General features: G+C 44.1%; 1 protein-coding gene across 3 annotated transcripts in view; it reads left to right on the top strand.

Annotated features, from left to right (window-relative positions):
- ttbk2a (tau tubulin kinase 2a) overlaps positions 1-14,413 on the top strand; it is a 33,099-nt gene extending 18,686 nt beyond the window's left edge. For 2 of the 3 annotated variants that reach the window (XM_077562464.1, XM_077562458.1), the window contains exons 6-16: positions 714-818; positions 899-964; positions 1,561-1,653; positions 1,729-1,854; positions 2,254-2,411; positions 2,882-3,092; positions 3,174-3,367; positions 4,538-5,105; positions 7,353-7,673; positions 11,397-12,094; positions 13,103-14,413. In XM_077562464.1, coding sequence (XP_077418590.1) covers positions 714-818; positions 899-964; positions 1,561-1,653; positions 1,729-1,854; positions 2,254-2,411; positions 2,882-3,092; positions 3,174-3,367; positions 4,538-5,105; positions 7,353-7,673; positions 11,397-12,094; positions 13,103-13,571 — 3,009 coding nt within the window. In that variant the 3' untranslated portion in view covers positions 13,572-14,413. The remainder of the gene's footprint in view (positions 1-713; positions 819-898; positions 965-1,560; positions 1,654-1,728; positions 1,855-2,253; positions 2,412-2,881; positions 3,093-3,173; positions 3,368-4,537; positions 5,106-7,352; positions 7,674-11,396; positions 12,095-13,102) is intronic. The other variant, XM_077562472.1, reaches the window with a different exon arrangement.
- The last annotated feature ends 335 nt before the right edge of the window (positions 14,414-14,748 follow it).

Below are 14,748 nucleotides of genomic sequence, written 5' to 3'. Positions count from 1 at the left end.
TCATCCTAATTTTTGATTTAGTCATGTGATACAACTACAAAAGCATCTTGTAAAAATCAAATTTAATAATAATAATAATGCTATTATTAATATAAATTTATTTTATTATTAATAATATGTGAAATAATAAATTGATTGGATAAAAACTAATTATTTTATAAAAATAAAAAAAAGCATAAACGCGAAATAAAGGACTCAAAAGAAAAGAAAAAAATGCCAAATACATTGAAATAAAATCAATCAATAAATACCTGTATTAGAAATACGAATTTAAGTTAAATGTATATGTAAGGTTTTTTATTATGTAGGTTATTATTTGTTTCTCATTTACAATAAGCATTTTATGCGATGCAGTAAATGAATAAAAAGTTAACAAAAATGAATACATTTTAAGGATTACACTTCATAATTAATTCAAATATAATTCATCAAGCTATATAATAAAATCTAAACTGCATATGTAGAATTGTGTATTTTATATATATATATATAATTTATTATTATTTATTATTACAATAAACCAAATAATTTATTGAATGAGTTAAATTAATAAATACATTAAAATGAGCCACGTTTAAGATTATTATTTTTTTAATACCAATGTTGAATTAGAGAACAGAGTGTGTTGTTTATACCACACGTTGCCCCCCCCCCCGCTGCATCATGTGGCAAAAGTCTTCATACGTTGACCGAGTTTTTGTTTTTGCCTTCAGTCCAACTTTGCCATGGGTCGCTTCCCCAGCACCTGCCGCACATGCTACATGCTGGACTTCGGCTTAGCCCGCCAGTTCACCAACTCGTGCCAAGAGGTCCGACCGGTAAGTGTGCTGCCCCCCCGAGTACACGGCCTGGGAAGCATTTTTCATGTAACGCCTCCTCCTCCATCTTTGTTTGACAGCCCCGCCCGGTGGCAGGATTCCGGGGAACGGTGCGATATGCGTCTGTCAACGCGCACAAAAATAAGGTGAAATTGTGTCCAAAACTGTGTGTGTGGGGGGGGGGTTGCGCTAGATTGAAATGTGTTTCATAGTTATGCACTTACTAACTAACTTACTAATTAAAAAAAAATGTTAAGGATATGACTTTTTGTGCTAACTAATCTCCGTTGGGATTGTTTTAAATCTTAATTTTCAATTTTAAACTTGCAGTATTTTCTCATGCATTCGGCTTTTTTTGCCCTAGCTAATTTTTTAAAAATATTTTGTGATGTTTGACTTTTTTGTTCTTGTTGAATAATGAGGCTTATGCAGTTTCTGTCGGGATTGTTTATTCTAGTTACATTTGTCTAACTTGTCCTAATTCATATTTACTATCATTTATTGATATTTTGGCTTTTTTTGTTGTTTTTGTATTTGAGTATGCGTATGGCTGAGAAGGGGGTGCGCCATCTTTTCAGGATTGTTCGATCTAGTTAGATTGTGATAGCTAATTTTCAAAATTATTTTCGGACATATTTGGATTTATTGGGTTTTTTTTTTTACTTTGTTTTGCTTTTCTTGGAGTGTTTGTGACGCGCCCACTTACATTTCGCACCCCCACCCCCTCGGTGTAATTGTGCAGGAGATGGGTCGCCATGACGACCTGTGGTCCCTCTTCTACATGCTGGTGGAGTTCCTGGTCGGCCAGTTGCCGTGGAGGAAGATCAAAGACAAAGTAAGGCAAAAGCAATCGCGTCTCGGAAACGCGCATTAAATAACATTTGACTGGCGTGCGTTTGTGTTCAATTAGGAACATGTGGGGAAATTGAAGGACACGTACGATCACCGTCTGATGCTCAAACACCTGCCGGCGGAGTTCGGCGTCTTCTTGGAACACATCTCCGGTCTGGACTACTTCACCAAGCCCGACTATGAGGTCTGATGCGTGTTGTAGAAACCAGACAAGGTTGACTTGAACCAGACCCGTGGGCCGTTTTGCGGTCCGCTGTCCATTTAATGTGGATGAAAGTTGAGGAGTTCCTTTTCGACAAAATATGTCCTATGTCAGCATCTTGTGGCATCTGCAGGCAATTATGAAGAGAAAAATAGCACTTTACTGAAACATACATGACATTTCCTGCTTTAATGCCTCCTGATGTGCGCTCATTGGCCACCAGGGGGCAGTATAATGCATACAGACAACCACACAGATTTGATGATGCCGCCATGTGTTTCTTCAATTTGTGTTCAAGCCACAACATTAATGCTAGTTTATGCTATGCATAATGTTTAGACAGACCTGATGGAAACGTTTTTTTGAACCTGTGTTTGGCAGCTGTTGATGTCGGTGTTCGACAACAGCATGAAGACGTACAACGTGGTGGAGAACGACCCGTACGACTGGGAGAGGACGGGCACGGACGGCACCCTGGTGATCAGCGCCAGCGCCACCACGCCGCAGCACCACACCCGCCTCACGCCGGCGCACATGGGGTGCGTTTACTTTCAAGTCGACACTTTCGCGTATATATTTTCAAAGAATTGAAAAGTGGGTGGAAAAAAGATGACTGAAAAAGTCTCACATGGCATTGAACAGTCGGCCATTTTGCTTTGAAGCAGCCATTTTGAGCCAATTCCAAGGCTCGTATTTTTGATGAACGCCCACACGAATCCTAATCCAGATTTGGAACTCTAATTTGAAACCCGAAACCTAACTCAAAATCATTAACCTGAAAGGCTAAAACCCTACTTTGAAACCTCTGACAGTTGAAGTGTCCAAACAGACAAACACTAAGAGATTTTCTTTTGTTAGATTTTCTTTCAATTGATTTGCAACACTTTAGATTGGGTCATAATTTGTACATTCCTCGCACAAAAAGTTATCCGTTCTGAAATATGAGAAGTAGTAGTTAAAAGAAAGTCCGAATCACTTCCTGTATATGGCGTTCCTTTTCCCGCCTCAGCATGGCCAACGCCTCCCTGATTCCCGGCGACCTGCTGCGCGAGAACACCGAGGAGGTTCTGCAGGACGAGCAGCTCAGCGACGCCGACAACAACATGGCCGCCCCTGACCGCGTGCCAGGCTCGCCGGGCCACCCGCCGCGAGCGCAGGAGGCCGACGTGTGGGAGGAGCTCGACCGCAACCGCAACCGGATACGCACGGCCTTGTGGAAGGTGAAGGACAAATCACCGTCATGTCGTCGTCAATTGATTCGGAACCCTAACCATGTCCTCAAACACTTGACGTACGTCCAGGCTACTGCTGAGGAGGAGCAAAGCAACCCCCAAAGCCCGTACGGAGGTCCCAGCCTGGGGTCACCTGTCAAGATGCCCTCGGAGGAGCGCGAGGGTCCCCTGCTCAGGAAGCTGCGCAACATCCACAGCTTTGAGCTGGAAAGGAGACTTGGCTTGGAGTCCAAACCCAACCCAGAACGCTTCCTGGAGGCCTGGTACGTATCCAGAGACCCTTTAGAACCCGAATTTCAAACACTCACCTAATTTGAAACCGTAATTAAGACCCTAACTCAGGCTTGAAAGCCCAATTTGGCAGCCTGATGGTGATTACAAACCCTACATTGAAATCCTAACCCTGACTCATTTGGTTTGGAGGCTTACTTTGAAACCCTAAAGCAAATTTCACATCCGGTTTCTGACTTGAAATCCTAACCTTGATTTGAAACCCAACTTTAGGACCATAACCCTCCCTTGGAACCCTAATTTCAAACACTGAATTTAGAACCATCACCATTATTTGAAACCTTAACTCAAATCCCTAACTCTGGCTTGAAGCCATAACCCGGGTTTCAAATGAGCCCTAACTAAATGTACATAGAAACCCCCACCCCTGTTTTAAACCCAACCCTGACTTGATACTCCTATTTGAATCCCTAACCCTGGTTCGGAACCCCAACTATGACTTGAAACTCTCATTTGAAACGCTAAACATTCATAGCACTGACTTGAAGCGCCGAATTGCGTCTCGAAACCTCGGACCGCTAAATCTCACGTTAAACCAAAATCCTGACTTGAAACTCTGCTTTGAAACCACAACCCTCAATTGAAGCCCTAACATTCGTTTGAAACCCAAACCCTGGCTTTCAACCTTGGTTTGAAACTTGTATACATACCGTAACCCAGACTTGAAATCCTGTTTTGAAAGCCTAACCCTAATCGCATGTGAAACCCTAATTTGGAACCCTAGATCTTCTTTGAAAATGTAACTTTAGCTTGCAACCCTAATTAAGAACCGTAACTACACTGTATTAACCAACTTTTGTCCTTGTGTTGTTAAAAACATAAGATAAGATAAGATTCACTGATTGTCACACCCACCTACAGTAAGTGGGGCGAAATTCGTTCTCCGCATTTGACCCATCCCCTGAGGGAGCGGTGAGCAGCAGCAGCAGCCGCGCTCGGGAATCATATGGTGATCTAACCTCCCAATTCCAACCCTTATTGCTGAGTGTCAAGCAGAGCGGCAATGGGTCCCATTTTTTTATAGTCTTTGGTATGACCCGGCCGGGAATTGAACCCACGACCTCCCAGTCTCAGGGCGGACATTTGTACCACTAGGCCACTGAGCTGGTGACACGCTTCATGTCTGTTTGGTGTCCTTTCAGTCCCACCAAGCAGACGCCCAGCAGCGCTCAGCAGCTGCAACAAAAACAAGAGGACGAGGACGGAGCCGAGGGGGCCGCCATAATCCCAGTGAACCAGGCTCTCGCGGCTCCTAATGGAGAGCGTCACGAGCGGATTTGGCACTACGATGAAGAGTTCCTTTCTGGTGGCGGTGGCGGCGGGTCACCCAAAGCGCCGTGCCCCGCCTCTCCGGAACATGGCGACGGGGCGGCCAGCAGCGGGGGCTTCGTGGCCCTCAACCTCAGCTCAGGCCGGCAGGACGTGGACTCGCGGGACTGGGTTCTAGTGGAGCGGCCCGGAACCAAGGCCAGCTCCAGCCCTTCAGAAGAGGACGAGGAGGAGGAAGAGGCGGAGGTGCTGCAGGAACCCGGCTGGGACCGGGCCGTGCCGAGTCCCGGCTCCGGGAAAACAAAGCCGGACAGTTTGGCTTCCTCGAAGGGGAGCGCGAAAGCCGACAAGCTGGAGCTCAGCGTGGGGCCCGCCGAGGCCCTGCCGCCCGTCACCCCCACCAGTCCCGCCGAAGCGCTGACCGAGGGGATCCTCACCCAGGTAAGACCGAGTCCATAGTAACTGTGCTCTGCATTTTTGGGGGATTCTGTTCAAAGGCTGCTGAGTCGGCGTTCTCGCTGTCAATGCTCATTTCTGGCTACTCTGCTGTGGCGACAAACGGCATTTTTGATAATCAGTGTTTCCCAACCTTTTTCAAGCCAAGGCACAAAATGTCAGCTGGAATCCTCACATCTCGAAAACCATTAAAAAAAATTCGGGGGGGTCAAAGTCATTTAAAAAAAATGTTTTCGTAAAACTTGATTCAACCATTGCTCGGGTCACTGAAATTTTACACAGACATAAAAATTTTTTAAAAAAACAGTGTTTTAGCAAGCACGTTGGTATTTTTTTTTAATTGAAATTGTGGTAGCAAGTTAAAAATGACTTGGGCAATTATGCAAGTTTATTAAACATTGTATCAAGATATTTTCAACTTTTTGAATTGGTTAATCATTTATAAAAAAAAAATATCAAACCCAAATGAGTACTGACTAGTAGTGTTGATTTGTGGGGAAAAATATCAAATTGACCAAATTTGGACCTAAGAGGTTTCTGGGGTGCAGCAGGGCTCGATCCCGAGTCCCTGTCAAAAACACAAATAATGATGTTCCGACTCATTAAGTTAAATGGTATCATTTTGTTAATTGCATTGTGGTTGGGAATCGCTGCTTAATGGCTTGAATATGACATTAAATCCAGACTTTTTGAATCGGGTTACAGCATGGAGGGCTTTTGGCTTTGAGTTGCAGATCACGCTTGATTTGATTTGATTTGCAAATGACACGACTTATGGAAGTCTTGCTCACTTAAAAAGGCTGAAATCATCATTAGGAATGGGCATTTGATAACATTTTCTGGATTGAACGAAAAAACAAAACATTATTTTATGTTGGAATCTCTATTTTGCCACAATTGCTTTAAAATGAATCCACAATCAATTCCGAATAATTAATGATTCCATTTTTATTGTATAATGATGCCCATCCCTAATCAAAACCCAGTTGCAAAGTCCCGCTTAGTCTGTGGTTCCGGAAAAATTGCCAGGCCGACTCCCACCCCCTCATTCCCCGTTGGTGCCATTTAAAGCGGACAGTGACGCGGGAAAAAGATGTAAAGATGGCAACGTGACGTCTGATACTACCTTCGATCGGTGGAAAATTCCTGGACTGACTCGTTCGTACCCCCACTCCTTGAAATGTATACGTAGCGAGGACAATCGGAGAAAATGCCGAAGCCGATCCTACCTCCGAATGCGGACAATTGCCATTCCGACTTTAGCCCCCCGTTTGCATATTGATGCCATTTACATTGACGTGTAAAACTGGAAAAATTTTAAAAAATTTCAGGCAGCTTGAAAGACGCTTCTGATCCTACATCCAAGGGCGGAAAATTGTAGGGTAGATTTCATCCTCCCATTTCATGCCTCTGCCTTCTGCAACATGGAATAAAGGTGGTAAAAAGACGGCTTTTATCGCTAGCATTAAAGGCGCTTGCGATGCTACCTCTGATGGCGGAAAATAACCGGATCGACTTTCGTACCCCGATGCTTATTGCTACTATTTACACAAAACAGTTGCACGTCAAAAGACAGAAAAGTGAAATCGTTTACCGGTAGTGTGAACGGCACTTCTGAGACAGAACGTTTTCATATTGTTCTCGTTCCCCTTCATTCCATGTTGGCGCTACTCAGAACAATGATTTGAAAAAAGGGGAAAAAACAAACTTTTTACACATTTTCTGCTACCACCTCCTAAGGTGGAAAATTGCTAGGTTGATTTCGTCCCCCCACTCCATTTGCAGTGCCTTTTATACAGAACAATAACATGGAAAAAAGGCATAAAAATGCTTCGGATTTTACCTCCTTAGGCGGAAAATTGCTGAGACAACTTTAGTTAGTTAGTTAGTGAAAAAAAAAATGGGGGAAAAAAGTTGAGGTTTTACAAGCTTTGTGAAAGCTGTTTTCTGTTACTACCTTTCAATGTGGAAAATTGCAAAGTGGACCCCCATATTTGTGTCGATGCCATTTATACAGGACAGTAAAAAAAAAAAAAAGGCGGTGTGAAAGCTGCTTCTGACACTCCTGAGGCACAAAATTGCCAGGTCAGTTTTCTACCCCTCCATTCAGTATCAATACCTTTTAGAACATGGATACGGAAACAACAAAGTTTTCCAGTCAGCGTGAAAGGGGCTCCAAGTTCCTCCCTTTTTTTTTACCGCCCCTCCTCTCTCCCCCCTCCCCTCTCTTAGCACCCCACCTCTCCTCCGTCCCTGCCCGACGAAGTGGCCACCCGGACCTCCGGCCCCATCCCTCTGCGCTCCCCCAGCCCTCACGCCCTCCTGAGCACCCTGTCGGACCCTCTGCACCAGCGCCACCCGCTGGCCGTGAGGCGTAGCCAGTCCGCCGACCAGCACCGGGACCGCCCGCCGTCTTCCTCCTCTTGCCACGCCTCCTTCCCGCTTCCGCTCAGACCCTCACCCGGTCGCAGGAAACTGCCCGCCATCCCGGCTGGCGCCGCCAACGCCAACTTCCCCTCCGTCATACGTATAACCCGAGCTCAGCTGCAGCAGGTGAAAAGCCCCCCGAACAGCGGAACCTCCAAAGTCCAATACAAAAAAAGCTGAAGCATAAACAAAGCTTTAATTAGTTAGTTTTGCAAATTTAAATTTATGTCAAAACTAATTTAGAATCAGTATACATTATTGTTGTCTGAACATTTTTGCACAGGAATTATTTAATGAATAAATGAAACTTTTGAATAAATGTTTCAGTTTATTAAATTAAAATCGATTAAAATTGTAATCGTCCTGAATGTCTATAAAAATCGATTTTCTTTCGGAGCCATATCGCCCAGTCCTAATTCCAGCTGATGCAATAATAATGGCTCAGTAGGGCAAATTTATTTTTCTCTTTCAGAGATGTCATGAAAAAAATAGGTGTATCGAAATTAGTGCTTTAATTTTGAGTTAATTTAAAGTTCCTTTAACGCCACTATTTAGAAAAAAAAAAATTGTGATTAATGACAGCCCCTTACTTGGAAAGCCTGTAGCAGCAGACACATCCACGTCAAAATTTAGCATGATAAATTTCATAAAAACGCAAATATTTGTGGAGACTGGGGTCAAGTTGTATTTTACAATTTTAAAAATATGCACATTTTCACTAGTTACTTCATGTTGACGATTAGATAGCTCTTGATATAAAAAAGATTAATGCAGAGCTGTCACCAATGTCTTACAAATGCAATGATGCCATCTAGTGGCAGAAAAATGACCAACACAAATCAATATCACGCTCGTTTTTTTTTTTTAACTCAGTTATGAAATTACTATATCAATGACTAAGATGCAGCCATATTACTATTAGTTTATCATTTTTTTCTACTTTTGTGTTAAGAGTATGAAAACTTAGAAATAAAAGTTTTATTGTTCATTTAGCACAGATATCAAATTTGTGATTAATCGTAAGTTAACTATTGAAGTCATGCGATTAATTACGATTCAAATTTTCCAATAGCCTGACACCCTTAACTCTTTGACTGCCAAAAACGTTAAATAACGTTTAGTAAAATCCTTTGGAGGAGTGCCAAAGACGTTAAAAGACGTTTTTTTTCAAAACGGAGGTGAAACTAACCATTTTCTATTGTTGATTACTGAAAAACGGAATAAGGTAGAAACAAATATTTTTTTTCTGATGAAAGATGAGAGTCCAATCTTTCATTTGGTAGTATGTGTGTTTCCATAGTCCAAACACATCATTTTCTGTGGACCTTGAAAGATCAGTCAAAAATGCTTAAATCGGCTGGCACTGGCGACATCCCGTTTCTGAAAACGTCTGGCAGTCAAAGAGCGAGAAGGAAACATTTTGAAATCAAGAATCTCGCTCATTACCTCGTCGTCATACATGTTTAGCTCAAATTAGAGAAAGTTAAATGCAAAAAGTCTGTGATTTTGGAGGTTCCGCTCAAAGTAGACTTCCATTCAGCTTGTATGGCAAAACATTTTCCTTTCTTTTTTTTTTTCCTTTCTTTTGTCCAAGCTGCTTGTTTTGGCTTCTTTTGACTCTGCCGCAACCCGACACGCGCATTGACAGCATGGCTCTAATGTATTCTCGCCACAAGTGATCTAAACACAAATACCTGTTTGTGTGTGTGCGCGTATTTCTACATGGTGTGTGCGTGCGGCATGCGTGCGCGTTTGGAATGTCGACTCATGACCTCAGGTCGCATGGTCTCTTTTGTTTCAGATCGTCTTTGTGCTCTCCATCTTCCTCTTCCTCTCTCTCTCCCTGTATTTGTTCCTCACCCTCTCTTCACTGAAGCCCCCTGCCAAGTTGCGTGAAACCAAACCTTTCCTGTCCGCCCGTCCCTGGTTTAGCGCTCACAAGCTTGACTGACAACATGACCCCCCCCCCCCCACCCCCATAGCACGCGTTGTGTGTCTGATCACGGTAGCTATGGAAATGCATGCCGTCATCGACCAACTAATCTCCACAAGCTTTTTACGTAGAGAAAAAAAAAAGCCACACTATTCGCGGGGGAAACGGACCGAGCCCTGCCGCGAATAGCGCAAAAACTGCCGGTCCTTGACGCCCCACCAAAAAAAAACGTTACGAATGCCTAGAGATGCCATGAGGATGCCAAAGCACTACTTTTTTTTTTTTTTTTTTACGAGACAGGACACTTGGCACCACAGTGTGACAAGATGGCGCCAAAGCACTACTTTTCTGTGAGATGGTGTTCTAGTAGCCCACAGATGCAGTATCTTTTCTAATGAGCTATATTAATAGTTCAAAACGCTTTAATATCATTTCAAACTTGTTTTACAACATTGATGTTACAAATGAATGATTTGTAGAAGATTTGATTTCAAAGCAAAAAAATCTAAGGGCATATATGATTTTTTTTCAGCAAATATTCTGTAGTATACTCAATCCTGTATGACAGAATAATGGCCAATATGACAAAATAAGTGTGAAGAAATAAGACCTATGAGTAGGGGTGTTAAAAAAAATCAATTCGGCGATATATCGCGATATTACAGCGCGCAATTCTCGAATCGATTCGATATCGATTTTTTAAACATACATTTTTTAATGGGAATATTCAACAAAACGTCTTACTTAGGGTTAAGGTTCACAGTTATAAGACGGAGGTACATTTTCATACAAATCTTACAGTGTACAAGTTTACTGATTAGTATTTTCTAAATTTTTGTTTGAAAAAAATCGCAATGTTTGACTTATCGATTCGTATCAAATCGAATCGTGACTTATAAATCGTGATATAGATCGAATCGCGAGGTACGAGGCAAGTCACACACCTACTAAATAACCAGACTAGATTCAACTCCTGTTCAACACACCAAGCTTGTCTCTCTGTCAAGACGGCTCCCTTCAACATAGTTCCTTGACACCAGTGTACTACTTTCCTATTAGTGTACTACTTTCCTATTAGACAGGGCTTTGGCGCCATCATAGGCCATTTCAGAAAGAGCAAAAAAGAAAACGTCAATGTCAGTAAATAATGTTTGGATAGGTTAAAAAAAAAAAAAGTTAGCAAATTGCAAATAGGGACACTGATTGAACTGAATTGATTAAATGTTTTTAATTGGCTGGATTAAAAACCAAGAACTATATTCATAAACTCTTAAGAAAAAAATTCTGTACACATGTGATGATGAGTGTCCGTAGCTAACAACCAAAGCACCAAAGCTAAACTTTGCTCCTTCCTCTTCACTTCACTTCCTTGACACCAATTATTGCTTTCCTATTGGCTTGGTTGGGCCTTGACATTGTCTTGTAGCATCTTGGGTTTTACGTAAAGAGTGCAAAAATACACAAATAGCTCTTTTTTGCAGGTAAATGTGTTCCGTTGTTTGCTAATAAAAACACCTTTTTGTATTGAGGCCAAAAACATGCCTAATATAAAAAAAAATTTTGGGTGGCACCGTAGAGCCAAATAAGTATTTCATTTTGGTAGAACAAAAGTGCTTTGCTGCCATCTGTGACATCTGTAGGCAATTCCACAATTTTTTTTGGGGTGGGGCGTCAACTACTCGTGGATTACCGCTATTCGCGCCAGGGCTCGGTCACTTTCCCACGCGAATAGCAGGGGTTCACTTGACTCCAAATTTCACCTCCTGCATCAGGCTACTTGCTGGAGCGCTACAGTGCAACATGTTGTAGCCTACCAGCAACAAGCCTTTTCCAGCAATTAATCACCCCCCCCCCCCCCTTTGGGGGTTAGCATCCTATTAACTTAAATGTGTTGTCCTTTTGTCCCAACCATGCAGTTGACGGCTCAGCGTCCGTCCGGGCTGTCCTCGGCGTCTGGGTCGGACAGCGCCCACCCGCCGGAGAGATGCGGCGAAGCCGAAGCCGAACCCACCGCCGACTCCCCGGGGACGCCCACAGACTTGCCGCCGGTCAACGGGGACGCCCCGAGTCCGGTGGCGAGCCGCCGAAGCAGCTCCCCCCACTCGCCTCATAGCCCCTCTTTTCCCAACGGACACCCATCGCCGACCCCTCCCTGCCCTGAGAAAGACAATCTAACCCCAGAAAAGGCCGGCAGCCAAGTTTCGCCGTCCGCCCCGCGCCGCCGGCAGAGTCGCATCCCCGTGCTGGAAGCGCCGCCGCCGGGCTCGGCCAAAGAAAAGCTCCTGCAGAAGAAAGCCAACAACCCGGCCCCGCTGCCGTCCCCCTCCGCCTCGCCGTCCCTGTCGGACCGCCGCGCACCCGCCGCCGTGGCCTCCCTCGCCAGGGACCCGCTGTCGTCCGCCTCGGACCGCTCGCAGGAGGAGGACTCGCTGATGGGCTCGCGCTCGGACCGGCAGGGTGACGCCTCCCTGTCCTCCTCCTCCAGCCCTCTGTCCCGCCGGAGCAGGATCCCTCGACCCGTCCACTCGGCCTCGTCCGCCGAGCATCTGGCTGCCCAATTCTTGCCCCGCCCGCCTCCCGGGAAGCCGCCATGCCGCAACACGGTGGAGGGCAGGTACTTCAAAATGTCTTTTGCCGCCTTCTGTGATAATGAATGAACTTTTCAGTTCTACCTGGTCAGTGTCAGACGTGTGCTTTCTAGTGATAGGCCGATTTTTATTTTTTTTTTACCGATTATTAGTAGACCGATAACCGATATTTCAAGCCAATATTCAGTCAGAGAAAATATTAATAAAAAAAAAAACATATACATAAAACATATAAAGAATTGACAGCTTTGTTTAATTTTTTATTTTTTTTTAAGCAGGGAGCTTCCTGGGTCATCAACATGTGTTAAGATGAATTAAAAATCAAGGAAGTAAATAGTTGCCTAAAGTTTTCTAGTGTAGATAAAGTTTTCCAAAAAGTCAACATCATTTCTTAATTTAAAAATGTTCTTGAATTTACAACATAAAAAGTGTCGGGCGTTCCCAGTGTCAGCATCATTTTTTTTTATAAAGTGGAATAAATAAATGCATAAATGAAAAGTTAACCGTATCTCCCTGAGTGACAAATGCTTGCGAATGTCGCTACTTTGTGTTTTTTGTCAGAGTCCGTTAAAAGGCTTCAAAAGATCTTCGCTGACGGTGACAAATGGTCTGAATTTGTTCAAAATCTCTTTGCGCTACGTTGGGATGCCAGCTTTATCGGCCTTCAGATTCGTAAAAAGGCCGGTGCCGATATTTGGCATTTTGACAAATATCGGCACCAATAATTGGCCCAGCCGATAATCGGTCTATCCCTAGACTGTTTTCCAGCTGGTCCACCCACGTCCGTCTCAAGAAAGGACCTCAACTGGGACATTGGGCCTTTTGAGATGACATTTGAACCGAAGGTGGAACCGGTGTGGAATCCAGACATTTTTGATTGCCACATTTCTTATGGTAGGATTTGAGGACTTGAAGGATTTGCAGATTTTGAGCAGACTACCACAGACCGACTTTCTAGCGGCATTCGCGAGGATTTTTGGTTTCTTGAGTATCCACAGATTTGTTCCTTTGAAATAACCTTTGCTCCCCTTTAGGATCCGCCGCTACCGCATCCGAGCGGGCAGCACCAGCGACTCGGACCTCCTCACCTGCCTGGCTCAGCTGATGCACGGCGCGCGCGGCTCCTCCGCGGCCCACCACCACCACCGCCCGACCGCCGCTTACGCCGGCTGCCGTGCGACGGGCGTCAGCAGCCTGACCAGCTCGCCGCACCACGTCCGCAGCTCCAGCGTGTCGCCCCGCAGCTCGTCCTCGCTGCAGCGCTCGGTCAGCTCCTCGCCGTCGCGCCACGAGCACCGCGGCAGCTGCGGAGGAGGAGGCGGAGGCTGCCTGGGCCGCAGCCGCTCGCCGCCCAGCTTTTCTGGATCGCCGCCGTCGCGCCGCCTCTACCACCACCACCAGGAGACGTGCTGCGGCCGGCAGGCCCGCACCGCCGCCTTCCAGCTGTCCAGGGGGAAAGCGTGCGGTCGGGAAGGCAAGTGCTCCAGCAAACTGGCCAGATAGTTGCCCGGAAGGCGGACGAAGAACAGTTTTCGCGACCCCTCCTTATCTTCCCGAGCCTCGTACCGTCCTCTTGTTCCGTTAACTTTTTCTAATATTCATGTTATCGTGTTGGATAACAAAATAGTGCAGCTGCCATTTTATTTCCTGTCCGGGGATCAGTAGTTGTTACTAGGGGTGGGAATCTTTGAATGTCTCACGATTCGATTCGATTCCGATTTTTGGGTGCGCAATTCGATTCAGAATCGATTTTCGATTGAGAGCGATTTTTGATTCAAAATGATTTGATTGACAATGATTTTTGATTCAAATTTATAGATTTTCAAGGAATCGTAATGATCGACTCCAGTCTGACTTGCTAATGCTAATTAGCGCGCTACTCGCGGCACTTTTATGACTCAAAAGAATGGCTCCACGCTGCAAAAAAAAAAAAAACTTTTATCGGAATAACTTGATCGTGACTTTTTCCTTCTACTCTCTAATGTGGCTGCAACTTTACAGTGTATCAGACCGCGTGGAACCACACTGCCCCTCAGTGGCCAGATCGGGTACAACATGAACAGCGCTCCCAATAAAGGCACACACAAACAAAGGGAGGACAGTATCAAATCATTTAAATCAAATAGATTTTAGGACATTTAAAATCGATTCTGAATCGTACTAAATGAGAATCGCGATTCTTATGAAAATCGATTTTTTTGGGCACACCCCTAGTTGTTACTGTCGCACAGTGTTTCCCAACCTTTATTGAGCCAAGGCGCATACCGTTAAGTATTTTCCATCAAGAAAAATACACATCACCAAACAAAAAAAAATCACAAGATTAAAAGAAAAGAAAAAATCACAAGAAATTCAAATGTAACTTCAATCTCATCATACCCTCATACACCCTTAAAAATGAATGTCTTCCAACTTATGATTATTGTAATAATTGATTCATGTGTTGAGTTTTTTTTCAATGAATTGATGAATCAAGTTTTAAAAACATTTGTTTATTTACAGTATGTCCCTTTTGTATAAAATGATTACAATTCAGTTACTGGTTTGCTCCGTAAAAAATAGGCAACATTTTTTCATCGTTTTTCCCAAAATGAAAGCAGAGGTTTGTTTTATTTGGCAGATATTTTGATCGAAATAAAAAAAATATTTACTTTTGAAAGGCTGACATTTACAGGATTTA

This window comes from Vanacampus margaritifer, chromosome 1, assembly GCF_051991255.1.
Source record: "Vanacampus margaritifer isolate UIUO_Vmar chromosome 1, RoL_Vmar_1.0, whole genome shotgun sequence".
Taxonomy (NCBI): Eukaryota; Metazoa; Chordata; class Actinopteri; order Syngnathiformes; family Syngnathidae; genus Vanacampus; species Vanacampus margaritifer.
The sequence above is the reverse complement of the archived record's forward strand: the minus strand, read 5'-3'. Positions and strand labels throughout refer to the sequence as shown.